General features: G+C 47.4%; 1 protein-coding gene across 1 annotated transcript; it reads left to right on the top strand.

Annotated features, from left to right (window-relative positions):
* Positions 1-18074: 18074 nt before the first annotated feature.
* Positions 18075-18984, top strand: LOC311350532 (C1q-related factor-like). The gene has a single exon (XM_084470566.1). It carries the CDS (start codon positions 18237-18239, stop codon positions 18804-18806), a length of 570 nt encoding a protein of 189 aa, XP_084326692.1. The 5' UTR covers positions 18075-18236; the 3' UTR covers positions 18807-18984.
* Positions 18985-19609: the final 625 nt, after the last annotated feature.

Below are 19609 nucleotides of genomic sequence, written 5' to 3'. Positions count from 1 at the left end.
GGCGAACAACAAAGCAATAAGAAAAGCTTGTAATTTAGACAGTAAAATTGACTTAACTGTCGAGAAGAAAGCAGGCAACTTCAGCGTCCCTTTGAAAATCGTAATCCTTCATGAGCTCTTTAAATTTGGGAAAAGCTTCCCAAATGTTTACCCTCGTTTTTTGAACTCGCCGGTCAAGTGACCTTTTTAATTGCCTTATACACTTTTTTTGGCCACTAGGATACCTTCTCCTGTGGCGTGGCATAATTATGATCTTGCATTATGATCAAAGTGCAGTGCAGGCTTCCAAATTTGCTTGTGCAGTGACAAGCGCTTGTCGCTATGCTCCGTCTGCATTTCAGTCACGCTGGCTCTGAGCGAAAGTGCGTTTAGCCTGCTAGTACCAGCTAGTGCTTGATATCCACGTGTAATTAGGGACCGAGCCAAACTTGGCAAGGACCCTATTGAAACCCTCGTGATTATTATTATTATTATTATTATTATTATTATTTTCCACGACTTCGACTGCATTTTTCCCCCCCTGCACATATTCTAAAACTCAAAATTTTTTGGTGCAATTGTGGGGACTGGTGAAAAATTTGATATTCTAGCCCTCAAATTCACATTCGCCCCTAGGTGGCGCTATAGCAACTGTTCAAAAGTGCAAACTTTGCACAAGCATATCTCGCCACCGGTTTGACCTACACTCATGAAACTTTGCACACACATGCATATCCTCATGATGAACAAAAAAGTCTCTTGAACTGAACACTTCCGGTAGCCATATTTTCCGCCATTTTGAATTTAGTTAAAAACAGTAAATTCCCCAAGGATCCCAGGTTTTTCGACTTTGACAAAATTCCTTTGGCACATATCATCTATGGCCCATTATCTTCAATCTGACTTAAGGATTAGTCTGTACAATAAAGTTTAGAGCACCAATGAGTTCTAAAAGTGGTGTGGTTGAAACCTCGAAAATAGTTAATTGCTCATATCAACGTCAAGTTGGACGCCTATGATGTTGGCCCCAATACAAAAGTTGTTCAGAATCAAATTCTGAACAAGATAAAGTCAACATATTTTCAAATGGGGCGTGGCATCGAAATGGGCGTGGCCTGACACTAAAATCGCCACAGTTCATAGACGCAATGTTTGATTTGAGCGGGACCAACTCAATGGCCATTAGGTACCAAAGTTCTAACTGCTCACCAAAAATTAAGTCGATTTAAAATACAACATGGCCGCCAGAGGCTCAAAATCACTGTGCGGAGACCGTAATAGTTATGAATATGAAATTCACAGGACACGTGTAAACTGGTGCCGATAGCTCACATACCAAAATTCGTGTTTCTATTTTTTGTAGCGCCCCCTACAGGAACTTTAAAAAGCAGCCCCTGCGCCACGTTTCACCAATATGTATGAAACTCAGTATTCACGTACAATGTGCCCATACCTACAGAAAAGCCTCTTGGACCCATGCCCCAAACCCCACAGGAAGTCGGCTATTTGCATTTCTAATTTTCACTTTTGGCGGCCATTTTGAATTTTTTTCACTTTTTTGCCTTGTATTTGAATGAACTCCTCCTAGGGAATTTATCGGATCTGCTTCAAAATTGGTCAGTACAGTCATGAAGTGGTGCTGAACAAAAATCCTGCTATTTGTGACTGTACGTTGAAGGGCGTGTCCGTGGCGTGCCGTCAAAGTTGGCCATTTTGAATGGAATTCTTTCACTTTTTCGCCTTGTATTTCAACTAACTCCTCCTAGGGAATTTATCGGATCATTGATGTAGGGTTAATAATGTTAGTTAAAGTTGTTACAACATGTAATTCAGTTAAATGTGGTCTTACATGTTAATGTCAAAACAATCAGTAGGACACCACAGGGCACCTCTGCTTCTACAGATTACATAAATTTGCGATTTTTTTTTAAAACTGCGCTTTTTTAAAACTGAGCGCAGTGATGAACGGGACCTCGTGCCGGCTTGCGGCTGCGTCACGTGCGGTCCTAACATGTGCACATCTTGCCAGCACACATGTTACGACGGCACGTGACGCGGCCGCAAGCCGGCGCGATTTTTTTTAAAAACTGCGCGCAGTGATGAACGGGACCTCGTAGTGGCGGCTGCAAGCCGGCGCGAGGTCCCGTTCATCACTGCGCGCAGTTTTAATTAACTTTTGTAATCAACGTGCCTTGTTTAATTTAATTTAATCACGTTTAGTCATTTAATATTCTCCCTGCTGAGTCATCATAGATAGAGGCATGATTTACTCTCATGTCCTCTCTTCTGCCCCTCGTTTGGGAAATGATGTGTTTTTGGAGGGTTAAAAAAAACAATAGCTGTCAGTTCTTGCGAGTGACATAGTAATGGGTTTCGAAAATAAAAGTCCCCTACTTTTTTCATGTTTATATTTGGGGGGACAAATGCATGTGTTCTAAAAAGTTCCTACAAAGGACCGTATCCCCTGAGTCCCCCTGAAATCAACGCCTGTTTGTGTTTGAGTGTGGATGCATGCATGTATGTAGGTGTGTATGTAAACACACTTATTGCCGCACAATTTAGTGATTGGGTGAAAACTGGAATTATTTGTGGTATGCCTGACAGTCAAACGTTGATGTGAACTGAATGACAGTTCTGTTAAAAAGCTGTACTGTTCTGACACCGTTGTGCTTTCCCTCCCAAAGGTTGAGGTCCTTACACCTGAAGACATCGATTGGTCGAATGCCCCTCTCCTCCTCCCCATTCTGCCCAGCCCCTCTCGTCCTCCTGCTCACAACGCCCTCCCCAACCACCAGCTCAGCCAGGAGCGGGACGCTGTGATGAGGAACATTAATGAACTAAATGTAAGCACAGTTCACGTTGCAAACAGGTTCAGGAGTTCTGTGTAAAGTGCCGTTAACACAACCCTAGATGAGGAGCATCGTTGTTGTAATCAACGTGGCTCGTTTAATTTTGTGACCATAATGGGGGGAGCCTTGAACACATGCACACAGGCACCCACACACACCCACACACAATTCAAGAGCATGCTAGACTCTTCTTCTCACACACTCAATGTGGTTGATAATTGAGTTAATTCAGGTAGATTCTGATTTCCATCTTTAGAAATTAAACAACTATTAATCTGGTTCCCTATTCCTTATTTCTATAAATGTGCAGTCTGCCATGATCATTGCACTCAACAACAGAAATAGTCAATGCACACTGAGCATGAATAATAGCCTCTCACAGATGAGGGGGGCATTGCCTCGGCGGCACTCAGGGAGGCGCTGTTCTGTCTGGAGCACCTTAGTAAACGTGTCTATTTCCTAACCAGCGGAAGTGAGTTAACGAAAAAACAAACCAATATAAAAAGTGCGCTGTTGTTTGGAGCAGAGCTATTTGGAGTAAAAGCCGGCTAAATCATTCATCTGTAAATTAATTAATGAGTTAAGCGCACTATTAAAATGATGATGATGATGCAACGTAAACAGTGCTGACGTTTTGTTAATTAATGTTCCCTATCACAGTAACCTAGAATAAATATGTTCAGGGGGTTGTTCTGGATATTGTGTTCATATAATGTATTAAATACAGGATATATGCGTACATGTTACATAAAGCTGACCCCACACTACAAGATAAATGTCCCGATATCGTGGCCGATTTGCCCCTTACGAGAATCGGGGTGGCATTCCCATAGCAGCCGAATCTGGACGAAAATCGGCCAAGATTATCCTGTCTGCCGTAGTGTTCTAAGATAGAATCTCATAAACTTAAGACCACCCAATCTCAAAATCGGGGTTATCCAACATGATAGATATTTTCGGCATGTTGAGTGTGTAGTCAACATAATAGCGACGCACACACACACAAACACACGCGCAAAACACACACACATGCTGACCCGAGGGTGCTCCATAATGCCATCACATCACGATGGAGAGTCACCATCGTGATGCCCCCTCCCCCGGCGCCTCACTTTTTAATTTTCGTTTCCAAATATTTATTTAAAAACGAAAATATCTGTTTTAGTGCATGTGTGTTAAATTAAATGGTTTTATATCTTAAACAAATTCCGTTGCAAATAGGAGGCGCGCAGCATCAATAGGCCTATCCTAACTAAAAAAAGTAAGTCGGCCAACACAGACACATTTTGCAGATTGTAAATTGACATGAGACATTGTAAACGTTCACAATCCTGCTCTATGCTATGTGATATTTTGTTTATCATCATTTCTATTAACTTCTGCGAGGCGCATAAAGTGGTCATGTAGATCGGTCGTCTGCCCGTCTATTGCGCATATCACACATGAGCAGATCTTGCACACAACGTCAGTCGTGTCCCTTGGCTGTCCTATTTGTTGGATATTTGTTGATGTTGTTATTGTCATGCGTGTTCTGGTTATTTGCGCATGATTAAACATGAGTCTTTATATGGCGATAAAACAAAGCTTTGTTGCGTTTTTTTTTCCTTCTTTTTGAAGTGGGGATTGGGGGTGCGCCAACCCGGTTGGGACGTAAAGGGGGTGCGCAGAAAAAAGAATTTGGGAACCGCTGCTCTAGATCTACAATCTCTTGTCTCTGGATCTCTTGTCTCGTGCTGGATGATGTAGCCTACACGGCCGAGAATCGGATGAGATTATCCTATAGTGTGTGGTGTTCCGTCTTGTGTTCTAATCTTATGTAGGATCGGAGAGCAACAAATCGGTTGCGATTCTCGTTATGTGTGTGGTGTACTCCGACTCAAAAATCGCATAAGATTAAAAAATTGTGTAGTGTGGGGCAGCCTTAAGATGAAATAATGGCCATAGGTCGTAAACAAGCGCATATGGATACATACTGGGGGGCGGGGGGATTCTGAACAAATTGTATCTCATTGCTTCAAATGTTGTTAAAACATATTTGGTATAAAATGTCATTTTGGTTATTTCTTAAACAGAATATAGCCCTCCCCGATTATAGTTCCTCAAAACCCCCAATAAGTCACAAGCAGTTCAACTGACTAACTAAACGAAAAATGGGAGTATCCATTATACGCAGCCTTAGTCGCATTTGTGGTTGTGACGTATGCATAACTAGAGGGTCCACTGTACTATCTGCACATCCCCCCCTTCTGAAGTCAAAGAACATCACCAAATTAAACTCAATTTAATCACGTTTAGTCATTTAATATTCTCCCTGCTGAGTCATCATACATAGAGGCATGATTTACTCTCATGTCCTCTTTTGTTAGCCTGGTGCTACCAGACCATCGTACTTCATTTAATTTGTACAGAAGGTCTGGAACTGCTGTAATTGGCAAACGTTCACTCACTTGGAGGCGGGTGTCTGTTGAAGTTTAAAACTATTGGATCTGCCCAGTGCCACTCTGGATCTGCCATAACCAATCGCAATAGCGTTTCGTCGTGACGTTTGTCATGCGCCGGGACCGGCCGGAAACTACGTTGCGCGCATGCGCAGGCTGAGTACACAAACAAAACAAGATGAAGCGTGAAGATGTCTGTCAACGATAGCTGCAGGTTTTGTTCATCTAATTTTAGAGTTCAAGGAACAATTACAAATTCTACATTAATATTCGATAGTAAGGACAGAGATAATGTTTGCAGTCAACTGTCGAGGCTGGTACTACTTCGACGTCATCGTTCTCAGCCACTTCCTCTGTTCGCTGATTGGTCACACAGAAATTTGTTCGGGCAAAATCCCACTAACAAGCCCCAGCCCCAGACTACTGAAGGGAAAATGAAATTTGGGCGGAAGTAGGTGGGCGGGCGGAGCCAGGCTACTCTTTTGTGCCCCTCGTTTGAGAAATGATGTGTTTTTGGAGGGTTAAAAACAACTATTGCTGTCGGTTCTTGCGAGTGATAATAATGGGTAATAATGGGTTTCGAAAATAAAAGTCCCCTACTTTTTGCATGTGTTCTAAAAAGTTCCTACAAAGGACCGTATCCCCTGAGTCCCCCTGAAATCAACGCCTGTTTGTGTTTGGGTGTGGATGCATGCATGTATCCTCCTCTGGAGGAGGTCAAAGAGAGAAAGCAGAGAGAGAAAGAGATGGCAGAGCTGCATGAGAAGGAAAAGAAAGAACAAGAAAGATTGGCAAAACTGGAGGAAAAGAGTGTGAAGAAAAGGTATGAAAAGGAGAAGAAAGAAAGAGAGAAGAGAGAGAAGGAAGTGGCCAAGCAGATTGAAAAGGAAAAGAAAGAACAGAAAAGATTGAAGGAAAAGAACGTGAAGAAGAAACATGAAGAGGAGAAGAAAGAAAGAGAGAAGAGAGAGAAGGAAGTGGCCAAGCAGATTGAAAAGGAAAAGAAAGAACAGAAAAGATTGGTGGAAAAGAACATGAAGCGACATGAAGAGGAGAAGAAAGAAAGAGAGAAGAGAGAGAAGGAAGTGGCCAAGCAGATTGAAAAGGAAAAGAAAGAACAGAAAAGATTGGAGGAAAAGAACGTGAAGAAGAGACATGAAAAAGCCGTCAAGCAGCAAGAAACGGAACGGAAGGAGCAGGTGAAGCTCCTCAAGAGAAAAAGAGGTGGAAGTCTTTAGCGAAAGCTTCCAAAGAAAGGCTGGAGCTTGAGAAGAGGAGACGAAAGGAAAAGCTGCAGAAAGATGAACATGAGGCCAAGCTGGCTAAAGAGGAGAGAAAGTTGTCTGAGTTTGCAGACCCTCCTCCTCACTGTGGCCCCTCCTCCACAGTGTGGCCCCTCCTCCTCACTGTGGCCCCTCGACTCACTGTGGCCCCTCCTCCTCACTGTGGCCCCTCGACTCAGTGTGGCCCCTTAACTCACTGTGGCCCCTCCTCCTCACTGTGGCCCCTCCTCCTCACTGTGGCCCCTCAACTCACTGTGGCCCCTCGACTCACTGTGGCCCCTAGACTCACTGTGGCCCCTCGACTCACTGTGGCCCCTTCTCCACAGTGTGGGCCCTCCTCACTGTGGCCCCTTCTCCTCACTGTGGGCCCTCCTCCACTCTGTGGCCCCTAGACTCACTGTGGCCCCTAGACTCACTGTGGCCCCTCCTCCACAGTGTGGGCCCTCCTCTTCACTGTGGCCCCTAGACTCACTGTGGCCCCTCCTCCACAGTGTGGGCCCTCCTCTTCACTGTGGCCCCTAGACTCACTGTGGCCCCTCCTCCACAGTGTGGGCCCTCCTCCTCACTGTGGCCCCTCGACTCACTGTGGCCCCTCCTCCTCACTGTGGCCCCTCGACTCACTGTGGCCCCTCAACTCACTGTGGCCCCTCGACTCACTGTGGCCCCTAGACTCACTGTGGCCCCTCGACTCACTGTGGCCCCTTCTCCACAGTGTGGGCCCTCCTCACTGTGGCCCCTCCTCCTCACTGTGGGCCCTCCTCTTCACTGTGGCCCCTAGACTCACTGTGGTCCCTCGACTCACTGTGGCCCCTCCTCCACAGTGTGGGCCCTCCTCTTCACTGTGGCCCCTAGACTCACTGTGGCCCCTCCTCCACAGTGTGGGCCCTCCTCTTCACTGTGGCCCCTAGACTCACTGTGGCCCCTCCTCCACAGTGTGGGCCCTCCTCTTCACTGTGGCCCCTAGACTCACTGTGGCCCCTCCTCCACAGTGTGGGCCCTCCTCCTCACTGTGGCCCCTCGACTCACTGTGGCCCCTCCTCCTCACTGTGGCCCCTCGACTCACTGTGGCCCCTCCTCCACAGTGTGGGCCCTCCTCCTCACTGTGGCCCCTAGACTCACTGTGGCCCCTCGACTCACTGTGGCCCCTCCTCCACAGTGTGGGCCCTCCTCCTCACTGTGGCCCCTCGACTCACTGTGGCCCCTCGACTCACTGTGGCCCCTCCTCCTCACTGTGGCCCCTAGACTCACTGTGGCCCCTCCTCCACAGTGTGGCCCCTCGACTCACTGTGGCCCCTAGACTCACTGTGGCCCCTCCTCCGCACTGTGGCCCCTCGACTCACTGTGGCCCCTCCTCCACTCTGTGGCCCCTAGACTCACTGTGGCCCCTAGACTCACTGTGGCCCCTCCTCCACAGTGTGGGCCCTCCTCTTCACTGTGGCCCCTAGACTCACTGTGGCCCCTCCTCCACAGTGTGGGCCCTCCTCTTCACTGTGACCCCTCGACTCACTGTGGCCCCTCGACTCACTGTGGCCCCTCGACTCACTGTGGCCCCTCCTCCACACTGTGGCCCCTAGACTCACTGTGGCCCCTTCTCCGCACTGTGGTCCCTAGAATCACTGTGACCCCTCGACTCACTGTGGCCCCTCCTCCACTCTGTGGCCCCTAGACTCACTGTGGCCCCTCGACTCACTGTGGCCCCTAGACTCACTGTGGCCCCACCTCCACAGTGTGGGCCCTCCTCCTCACTGTGGCCCCTTAACTCACTGTGGCCCCTAGACTCACTGTGGCCCCACCTCCACAGTGTGGGCCCTCCTCCTCACTGTGGCCCCTAGACTCCCTGTGGCCCCTCGACTCGCTGTGGCCCCTCGACTCACTGTGGCCCCTAGACTCACTGTGGCCCCTCACCTCACTGTGGCCCCTCGATTCACCCCCTTCTGTTTACCCTAAATAAATACATTTTAAATTCAAAGCGACTGTCTTTAAAAAAGGTTACTTGTATAGTTTTATAGAATATTAAGTCGCCACAGTGTGATGTTTGTGCAGTACAATGCCTTTGTCTTTAATGTCTTTTAAAAAAGTTACTTACTTAAAGTTACTACAGTACAATGCAGTGTCTGTAATCTGATTGGATGTAAATCGATCAAATGTTGTGTTGAGCAAAATTATGACTGGTTAAAATTAGCATACAATTACAGTTCAAGTTGAGTTAAAGATGCGATCAACATGGGACTATCAGGTTCAAAACAATGAAGAATGAAGAGCAACAGAGGATGAAGGATTAAAGAGGATTATAGAATATTGGATTAGAATCAAAATGGACAGATATATTGGCAGTTTAACATTCTCATTCACCAAAAAACATAAATTATGTATTAAAACATTTGTTTTAATTTAGAAACATTGATAAACATGTCATATTGTAAAACATTGCATTTAGAGAGAGAGAGAGAGAGAGAGAGTCTTTCTGCTACAGAAAGACAACAGCCACCACTGTGACCAACACAGAAGTATCAGAGATACACTTTCCCCTGACACAGTGCAGTCATAGTTACTCACTACTTGTTCCAAAAAATAACAGAGTTAGTAACTGAATTACTCTATAATAAAAGTAACCAGGGAAAGTAATTTGAGTTACTGTAAAAAAAAAAGAAAAAGCAGCTTTGTAGATGCGTGTCGTTGTGAGATGCTTCATTAAATTAGAGTTGCTTACAACGTCTTTGCTCATGGACATAATGTACACTTTACATGCACGTTCTTGCCTTTGACCTCAATGAATTAGTGTTTATATCTCCACCTTGAAAATGCCAACTTTTCATCGGATTGCTCCGGACTCGCCATTTCTACTGCTTCATCGAATCTGTTTGGTGTTTGTGTGTGTGCGTGTGGCACGCGTATCCTGGCTTGTGTGTAAAAACACTGGCTCCGATTGGCTACCATGAAACATGACTCTGCCTTAAGGCTGCCCCACACGACACAATTTTTTTATCTTATGCGATTTTTGAGTCGGAGTACACCACACACATAAAGAGAATCTCAGCCGATTTGTTGCTCTCCGATCGTAAATAAAAATACGTACGATTCGAACACAAGACGGAACACCACACACTATAGGATAATCTTATCCGATTCTCGGCCGTGTAGGCTACGTCATCCAGCACGAGACAAGAGATCCAGAGACAAGAGATTGTAGATCTAGAGCAGTGGTTCCCAAACTTTTTTTCCTGCGCACCCCCTTTACGTCCCAACCGGGTTGGCGCACCCCCAATCCCCACTTCAAAAAGAAGGAAAAAAACGTAACAAAGCTTTGTTTTATCGCCATATAAAGACTCATGTTTAATAATGCGCAAATGACCAGAGGGGTGTTCCACAAAGCCGGTTTTATCACTTACCCAGCTAAGTTAACCCAGGGTTAGCGGCAACCCTAGGTTTTCCGTTCCAAAATGACCACGGCATGTAAGTTGCTATGGAAACATATGCTCTCAATCAAACCTGGTCGGAGCAGGTTTTGCGCAGGTTAAGTTTGGAAGATAACCCGGTTTTGCTCAGAGTAGGCTATTTAAACCCACGTTTATCGCAGCTTTTACGTGTTCGCCTATTGATATCGGAGCGCAAATAATTTGTGCAATTCACAGAGAGATTAATTAGACCACGGCTCGACATATTGTCCTTTCCGGATGACTTTTTGCTGGAGAGATATAGTTTTTCACGTGATTCTTTGATATATTTAAATAGCCTTCTCCAACCCTACATTGCAAATGTTACCAATCGTGGATCTGCCCTCAGTTCACTACAAACAATTTGCATAGCTTTCCGTTTTTTTGCGACGGGTAGCTTTTTGTACAGTGTAGGAGATGCTGAGCACATAGGCAAAGCTACCGTCTGCCGCTCCGTGCGTCTGTCTTGCGCTGAAGCGGTTGTTGCGTAACTTCATGGAGTTTCACTAACTTGCAGGTCAGCATTATCTACTTTAAGTGTTCCCAAATGGCTCCGAAATTATCCTTGTTGACTTTTCATCTGGGTGTTATATTTCAGGATTTCCTAATGTAATTGGGTGCATTGATGGCACACATCCAATGTGAGCAATACATTTCAACAGGGTGCGTTGCATTATGAACATATCATAGACCTCATATAATTGTTGTGCTTGTGCAAGATAGCTCAAAGTTTGTATTTGATCGCAGGGCAATTCGATGGGGATCTCCTAGGAGATCGAGGGTATCAATGCCTCCCGACGCTCATCACCCCGTACCCTAATCCCGCTCCTGGACCACAGACAACATTTAACCTGGCACACAGCAGAACCCGCGTTAAGATTGAAAATACATTCTGGATATTGAAGTCCAGATTCCAATGCCTACGTGGACTAAGAGTTTGTCCGGAACGGGCATGCGATGTAATTGTTGCATGCGCCGTCCTCCACAATATAGCCACTCTGCGCAAAGAGATGCCTCCCCACTTTACCCGTTCCTCGAGGAGGAACACATTCGCAAATGTTTGTAAGGGCTGACAAAGGATGCGAGACCACATTTTCAGAAATCATTTAAATAAAAAATAAAAAATAAACACTTTTCTTCCATCATTTTTATTCTTTAGTTGCTGAGGGAGGAAAAATAATAATTAGTACCTTGATCGGTAAAATATGCGGCCCGTTTCGCCATTTTGATCAGGATTTCCATGATCCATACATCACGTTTTTATAGGTTTGCCGTGAACGCGCACAACCCTGTGTTAACCAACCCCGTGTTGATTGAACTAATTCATAACCGGTGCTGTGGAACCGACAGCTCTGGGTTAGTCGGCACAGGATCGGACAACCTAGAGTTCAGCGTTAACTCTGTGTTTGTTAAACCTCCGTTCTTGGAACACCCCTCTGAACACGCATGACAATAACAACATCAACAAATATCCAACAAATAGGACAGCCAAGGGACACGACTGAAGTTGTGTGCAAGATCTGCTCATGTGTGATACGCGCAATAGACGGGCAGACGACCGATCTACATGACCACTTCGCGCCTCGCAGAAGTTAATGGAAATGATGATAAACAAAATATCACATAGCATAGAGCAGGATTGTGAACGTTTACAATGTCTCATGTCAATTTACAATCTGCAAAATGTGTCTGTGTTGGCCGACTTACTTTTAGTTAGGATATTGATGCTGCGCTCCTCCTATTTGCAACGGAATTTGTTTAAGATATAAAACCATTTAATTTAACACACACGCACTAAAACAGATATTTTCATTTTTAAATAAATATTTGGAGGCGAAAATTGAAAAGTGAGTCGCCGGGGGAGGGGGCATCACGATGGTGATGTCACCCGTCCTGTGACCGCCGGATGCTTACAGTCCATCGTTCAAACCACTCTGACCACTGACCTCACCAGGCCTTTGGTCACATGATCCTACTGGTGTCATTAAGGGAAGCCAGCATGCAGAGGCTAGCGAGGCTCATACGCAGAACGCTAGGCTCCACGTCCCTGGGCGCTCTGAGGCCGATGTGTCGGCTCATCTCCATTTATTTATTTGTTCAAACCAACCTGGCCGACCTGCTCAGAGACCGTCTGCTGCACCTCTACTGACTCCTCCCACTCTCTCCAAGATGAAGACCGCCTGAGGTCTGCAACCAGACCTCCTGATCCACCAGCGTGGTCTGATGGTGTACTGACGGTGTACTGACCTTACTGACGGTGTACTAACCGTACTGACGGTGTACTGACCTTACTGACGGTGTACTGACGGTGTACTGACCTTACTGACGGTGTACTAACCGTACTGACGGTGTACTGACCTTACTGACGGTGTACTGACGGTGTACTGATGGTGTACTGACCGTACTGATGGTGTACTGACCGTACTGACGGTGTACTGACGGTGTACTGATGGTGTACTGACGGTGTACTGATGGTGTACTGACGGTGTACTAACCTTACTGACGGTGTACTGACGGTGTACTGACCTTACTGACGGTGTACTGACCTTACTGACGGTGTACTGACGGTGTACTGACGGTGTACTGACCTTACTGACGGTGTACTGACAGTGTACTGACGGTGTACTGATGGTGTACTGATGGTGTACCCTGACCCCGCCCTCTACCTCCTGAATAAGGGAAACTCAAACGTGAGGAGGCTGTTGAACAAAAAGGTCAAATAAAAATATAAAGTACATTTATATTATGTATTTATATAGGACCGTACGGAATACTGGGACCCAAGACCAGTAAGGAACCAATCACTGAGCCGTTCCAACCCTACCGCACACGGTACAGGAAGTGATGAACTCTGATAGAGGAACACACACACACGGTACAGGAAGTGATGAACACTGATAGAGGAACACACACACACGGTACAGGAAGTGATGAACACTGATAGAGGAACACACACACACGGTACAGGAAGTGATGAACTCTGATAGAGGAACACGGTAGAATCTGAGACCTCTTTGAGGCGTGTTTCCTCACAGGCCGTCCGTCTACGAATCAGCTCCTGCGAGTGTGGAATCTGCTACTCCAATACTTTTGGCACAAATTGCCCGTTAAAATAATCCTCCAATAACACACTGAAGAATCCGACCCGTTGGTCAGCCACTTACCCCGCCTGAACACTAGGTGGCGACCTTCATCAGGTGGAAGCACTCTAGCATAACTGAAATACAAAACTGTCAGGTTTGTTATTGCTCAATTGAGCACGAGTGATGTCTGTTACTGAACCATCTCGACTCAACTCAACTAAACTCTGTGTATTAAAGGAGATTTATCTAATGAATGTACTGTACTAAATCAGAACATGATCATATGTCATCAGAGATTAAATGTACAGTATGTAAACAAAGGTTGCTTGTTGTAATGGTTGCACGCTCAGTGCTGGACGCCTCATAATGTTTGGCGCGGTCTCACCCGTTTCAATGTGACCATAACCGATCCCCCAGGATGCTTCCACCTCTGTCACGCACCCTGTAGACACGCTTCATGGTCTGAGTCCTGAGTATCACACTAAAGAGGACGCTTGTTCTCAGCCCTGACTCCCCTTACCAGAGGGAGAGAGAACTGAGTTACCAACGGTACAATAGAGGCCATCGTCAAGTGACCCCGGAAACCGATACAAACCCCTCTCCTCCTCTTCTCGTTTCTGCTCTCCTCCTCCTCTCCTCCTTTTCTCCTTCCTGCTCTCCTCCTCCTCTCCTCCTCCTTCCTCCCCCTTTCCTCCTCCTCCCCTCCTCCTCTCCTCCTCTCCTCCTTCCTGCTCTCCTCCTCCTCCCCTCCTCCTCCTTCCTCCTCCCCTCCTCCTCCTTCCTCCCCCTTTCCTCCTCCTCCCCTCCTCCTCTCCTCCTTCCTCCTCTCCTCCTCCTCCTCTCCTCCCCTCCTCCTCTCCTCCTCTCCTCCTCCTTCCTCCTCCTCCTTCCTCCCCCTTTCCTCCTCCTTCCCACCTCCTCTCCTTCCCTCCTCTCCTCCTCTCCTCTCCTCCTCTCCTCCCCTCCTCCTCTACTCCTCTCCCCCCCTCCTCCTCTCCTCTCCTCCTCCTTTCCTCCTCTTCTCCTTCCTGCTCTCCTCCTCTCCTCCCCTCCTCCTCTCCTCCTCCTCCTTCCTCCCCCTCTCCTCCTCTCCTCCCCTCCTCCTCTCCTCCTCCTTCCCACCTCCTCTCCTTCCCTCCTCTCCTCCTCCCCTACTCCTCTCCTCCTCCTTTCCTCCTCTCCTCCTCCTCCTTCCTCCCCCTCTCCTCCGCTCCTCCCCTCCTCCTCTCCTCCTCCTTCCCACCTCCTCTCCTTCCCTCCTCTCATCCTCCCCTACTCCTCTCCCCCCCTCCTCCTCTCCTCTCCTCCTCCTTTCCTCCTCTTCTCCTTCCTGCTCTCCTCCTCTCCTCCCCTCCTCCTCTCCTCTCCTCCTCCTCCTTCCTCCCCCTCTCCTCCTCCTCTCCCCCTCTCCCCCTCTCCTCCTCTCCTCTCCCCCTCTCCTCCTCCCCTCCTCTCCTCCTCTCCTTCTCTCCTCTCCTCCTCTCCCCCTCTCCTCCTCCCCTCCTCTCCTCCTCTCCTCCCCTCCTCTCCTCCTCTTCTCCCCCTCTCCTCCTCTCCTCTCCCCCTCTCCTCCTCCCCTCCTCTCCTCCTCTCCTTCTCTCCTCTCCTCCTCTCCTCTCCTCCTCCTCTCCTCCCCTCCTCCTCCTCTTTCCTCCTTCCTCCTCTCCTCCTCCTCCTCTCCTTCCCTCCTCTCCTCCTCTCCTCCCCTCCTCCTCTCCCCCTCTCCTCCTCTCCTCTCCTCCTCTCCTCTCCTCCTCTCCCCCTCTCCTCCTCCCCTCCTCTCCTCCTCTCCTTCTCTCCTCTCCTCCTCTCCTCTCCTCCTCTCCTCCTCTCCTACTCTCCTCCTCCTCTCCTCCTCTCCTACTCTCCTCCTCCTCTCCTCCCCTCCTCTCCTCCTCTCCTCTCTCAGGTGAGGTGAGAGCCGTGGAGGGCTGGCCCTTTGACCTCCAGAAACCAGATCTGATTGGCTCTCTGCTCAAGCCCCTCCCAGGCCCAGGGTTCCATGACAACTTGTGTTGAGCCTCTCCAGGGGCCCTTAGACCCGGGGGCCCTCAGACCCGGGGGCCCTCAGACCCGCTGCCAGGTCAACTTCAGCTCATGTGGGCTCCTACCCATCCTCCTCATTTACTCCTCCCCCTCCTCCTTCTCCTCCTCATTTTTCCTCCTCCTCCTCATTTCTTTCTCCTCCTCCTCGTCTCAGCTCCTCACCACCTGACCTCATCTCCTCCTCCTCCTCCTCCTCATCTTTGCTCCTCCCCTCCTGACCTCATCTCTCTTCTTTCCTCCTCCTCCTCTCATCTCAGCTCCTGACCTCATCTCCTCCTCATCTCTCTTCTTTCCTCCTCCTCCTCCTCCTCCTCCTCTCATCTCAGCTCCTGACCTCATCTCCTCCTCATCTCTCCTCCTCCCCTGACCTCCTCACCTCATAGGGTGTGTCATCCGGAGAGTGGGCGTGTCCTGGAGGTTTCCACCAGCCAACCAGGTGTCCAGTTCTACACGGCCAACTTCCTGGATGGCTGTGTGGTGGGCAAGGGAGGTTCCAGCTCCGCCCAACACAGCTCCTTCTGCCTGGAGACACAGAGCTGGCCTGAGGCCGTCAACAAGGTACGTCTGAACGCCCCGCAGCAGTGAGGGCTTCACCGCCACCGGGACCACAGCCACACCATCTGCTAGGGCTGCTCCATCATGAAGAACATCATGATCACCCTTATTTTGGTCAATATTGAAGTCACAATTATTCAAGCGATTTATTATTTTTTTGGTTTGAAAACGTGATGCATTTATTCAGCATTTCTCCCCGAAAAAACACTTTGTAATTGTGAAACTTCCCCTTAAAAAAATACACAAAAGGTTAAAATAGAAAATGTTCAAATAAAAAAGAATGTACAAAAAATCTATACTTATATAATATATAAAATAAATATAATAAATATATACGAAATACTAAAAAATATTAATTGCACTGCCCTAGTATCTTCTGTAGCTTACTTTGAGCGTGGACGCATTTGGGGAGAGAATAAAGAAGAGAATAGCCGTACAGAGAAACTCCATTCGCGGATCATTTAAAGTTTCCTGACAATGGGATATTTATCTTCATGGTCTAGTAGTGGGACCTGTGTATACAAGCAAACGACATCAAAGGTGTCTGGCGTGGGCTGCAGGACATTACTGACTATAAGACCAAGCACCATGCTCCAGTCAGCGACCCCTCTCTTCCTGGGAGGCTTAATGACTTCTACTGTCGTTTTGATAGTCACCTGCCCCCCCCCCCCCCCCCCCCCCCTGCTACAGAGAGCAGGGTGACCCTCCACCCACTATCTCTGAGCATGAGGTTAGAATACTGCTCCGCCAGCAGAACATCAGGAAGGCGGCGGGGCCTGACGGCGTAATGTCCGCCACCTTAAGACACTGTGCTGATCAATTAACATCTGTCCTCACTTTTGTCTTCAACTGGTCTCGCCAACTTGGTATTGTGCCTGCTTGTTTTAAAACTGCTGTGATCATTCCTGTTCCTAAGAAAACTAGAATCACATGTCTTAATGACTATAGGCCTGTGGCCTTAACTTCTGTCATTATGAAAGTGTTTGTATATACACAATTCTGTCAATCACACATAGTTCAGTCTTGTTGTTCAAGTTTGCAGGTCTTATTACTAATGGAGATGAGTCTGACTACCGCAGAGAAGTGGAGGGGCTGGTGAAATGGTGTGAAAGCTTTAATTTGATACTCAACATCTCAAAAACCAAAGAACTGGTAGTGGATTTTAGAAGGTCTCCCAGTCCCCTCTCTGCGCTCTCCATTAATGGGGTGGAGGTGGAGAGGGTCACTTCCTTCCAGTTCCTTGGGACCACAATCCATGAATCCCATCATGGGAGCTCAACACTAATATTAGGATCAGCAAAGCCCACCAGCGACTTCACTTTCTGCGGCAGCTCAAAAAGTTTAGAGTCAGCCGAGTTGCCATGACCCACTTTTATAGGTCAACTATTGAAAGCGTGCTCACTTTTTCCATGCATGTCTGGTTCGGTCACACAACCGCTCAGGACAAAACTAGGCTGGAAAGAGGAGTACGCAGAGCATCAAAAATTATAGGCTGCAGTCTGCCTTCACTTTCTTCACTCTTCTCCACCAGAATAATTAGGAAGGCAAAAAACATCATAGCAGATCACTCTCACCCTGCTCACGTCCTCTTTAATCTCCTTCCATCTGGAAGAAGATATAGGAGCATTAAGACCTACACATCACGTTTCAGAGACAGCACCTACCCTCTGGCTATCAGAAATCTGAACTTGCACTAAATATATGTTAACAGCACTTTAACAACTGTATGCACTGTGCTCTTTCTGTCTGTTTTACTGTCCGTCGGGTATGGTTTGCAGTACTACTGTCTGCTGGGATTGTTTATTGTTTGTTGTACATTGAATGTTCTGTACTTATGATGTCTGTCCTTCATGTTTGGCTGTCTGAGAGTTGTACCAAGACAAATTCCTATCAACTTGTTGACATGGCAATAAATATATTGAATCTTGAATTGAGAATTAAGTTCATGATTTTAATGTTTTTTTGTGGCAGACTGTTGACATGTATAAATATATCCCCTCCACTGTCACCATAAGATTTCATTGTGTATTCAGCCGCAGCCAATGGGATGTCCCAGAATGAGCATGTGACCAAGAGGCAAGTTCAAATACGCAAGTGTTTAATAAACAACTATGAGTTCCAGAACTTCCAGTCAAACAGCACTGATGCCCCACTGTGTGCTATTTCCTCCGTATATTATTTTGGCCTAGTGCTGGGCATGCACGCCAGGACCGTGGAGCAAACCACCTCTGGTAACAGAGACTAAAGACTAATGACAGACTGTTGATCTTTGAATAAAAATATGTTTGGTTCAGGTTTGAACCCCCCCCCACCCCCATCCATGTCATCCAACACCGTCCCGAATTTCAGCCAATCTCATCTGATCACCCTATTTTTAGTTGCCCTGGGCAAGCGGGCAACCGTTAGTGCAATACGAGCTGCACTGGGGCTTGAAGACCAGAACTAACCCCAGAGCTGGTAGAGCACACCAGACAGAGTCAGGACCAAATCAAGATCCACCTGAAGACGAACTAAACCAAGGCCAGACCAAGGAGCAGCTCAAGCCCAAACAGAAGTCCAGAAGAGAACCATGGAGCGCACATTCCTCCTCTTGGTGGCCTTCATCTTCTCCAGCGGCCAGTGCCTAGATATTGGCCCCTTCCACCGTGGCGCCAGGGTTGGCGCCAGCCAACCAGGATCTGACGTCCAGATCCTGGATCCAGGATCTGACGCTCTGCAGGAGAGCACATTGGCGGTGATGCCCCGGGTGGCCTTCACCGTCGCGCTGGGCCACAACCTTGGCCCACTGCCCATTGACACGGCAGTCAAGTACCCGGTGATCATCTCCAACATGGACAATGGCTACAACCCGGCCACGGGCTCCTTCACCGCCCGGTTGCCCGGCGTGTACTACTTTAGCTACACCATGTACAACGATGGGGATCAAAACACGGTGGTGGCGCTGATGAAGAACGGCCAGAGGATGGTGTCCACCTGGAACACCAGGGGGGGCAACACACAAGACAGTTCCACCAACGCCGCTGTGCTGCAGCTGGAAGCCGGAGACAGCGTCCACACCCAGCTCTACGCCAGCCGCAAGCTATTTGACGACGCCGGCAACTACAACACCTTCAGCGGCTTCCTGCTCTTCCCTCTGTAAAAGGCCCGTCGGCCATTTAGTGAGTTTTGAGGTTGATTTGCCAGTGTGATGGTGGGTGAAAGGATGGGGTTGGCTGGATTAGTGGTTTTTGTTGACAAAATTATATATTTTGGCTCTGTATAAAAGTAACAAAAACCTTTAATACAAATAAAATAATATCTATAATGTTTGACATTAATTCTGTGTGGTGTGAGTTTTTTGAAGATGAATAGAAACAGTACAAACAAGATGCGGTGGGTCCTGTTAACTGGATAGGTGGTGCAGTTTGGGCGGGGTTTTGAATTAAATGCCTCTCCTGTTAGGAGTGATAGGGGTTTATAGTTCTTCTTTTCCTTCTCCTTAAAACTTTGTATGTGCTGGTGTTCATTGACTAATAATAATAATAGGTGTGTGAATAAAATGGGTTTGATAAAATAGTCTTTAATTTATATTTACTTGGGTCTGTTTGGAGGACGATTGGTCATTGGAGCTTCAGGTGAGTTTGGTTGGAAGTTAACCAATGAAAACATTGGCCCGTTAGATGACTGATGAGAAAAAAAAATCCAACATCTACGGCCCCATAGGACTTAGCAAAGGAAAGGAAAATGTAAAATCTCTTTTAATTTATAAAAAATATATATATGGGAAAAAACACAAACTGAGCTCATTGTGGCTAAATGACATTGTAATCACAACAAACGTGAAAACTCACCCTTTTATCCAGTCATTAGAGGAATATAAGGAGATGCTATGATGTTGATTCAAATGCTAAATAAAATCATTAAAGGGATGAAGGAAATGAGGCAATGTCCCGATTCAAAGAA

The sequence above is a fragment of the Micromesistius poutassou genome (assembly GCF_964030765.1).
Source record: "Micromesistius poutassou genome assembly, chromosome: 7".
NCBI classification, from domain to species: domain Eukaryota; kingdom Metazoa; phylum Chordata; class Actinopteri; order Gadiformes; family Gadidae; genus Micromesistius; species Micromesistius poutassou.
The sequence above is the reverse complement of the archived record's forward strand: the minus strand, read 5'-3'. Positions and strand labels throughout refer to the sequence as shown.

Excerpts from the sequence above, each read along its gene's own strand:
- LOC311350532 (XM_084470566.1), top strand. The coding sequence starts at position 18,237 with ATGGAGCGCACATTCCTCCTCTTGGTGGCCTTCATCTTCTCCAGCGGC.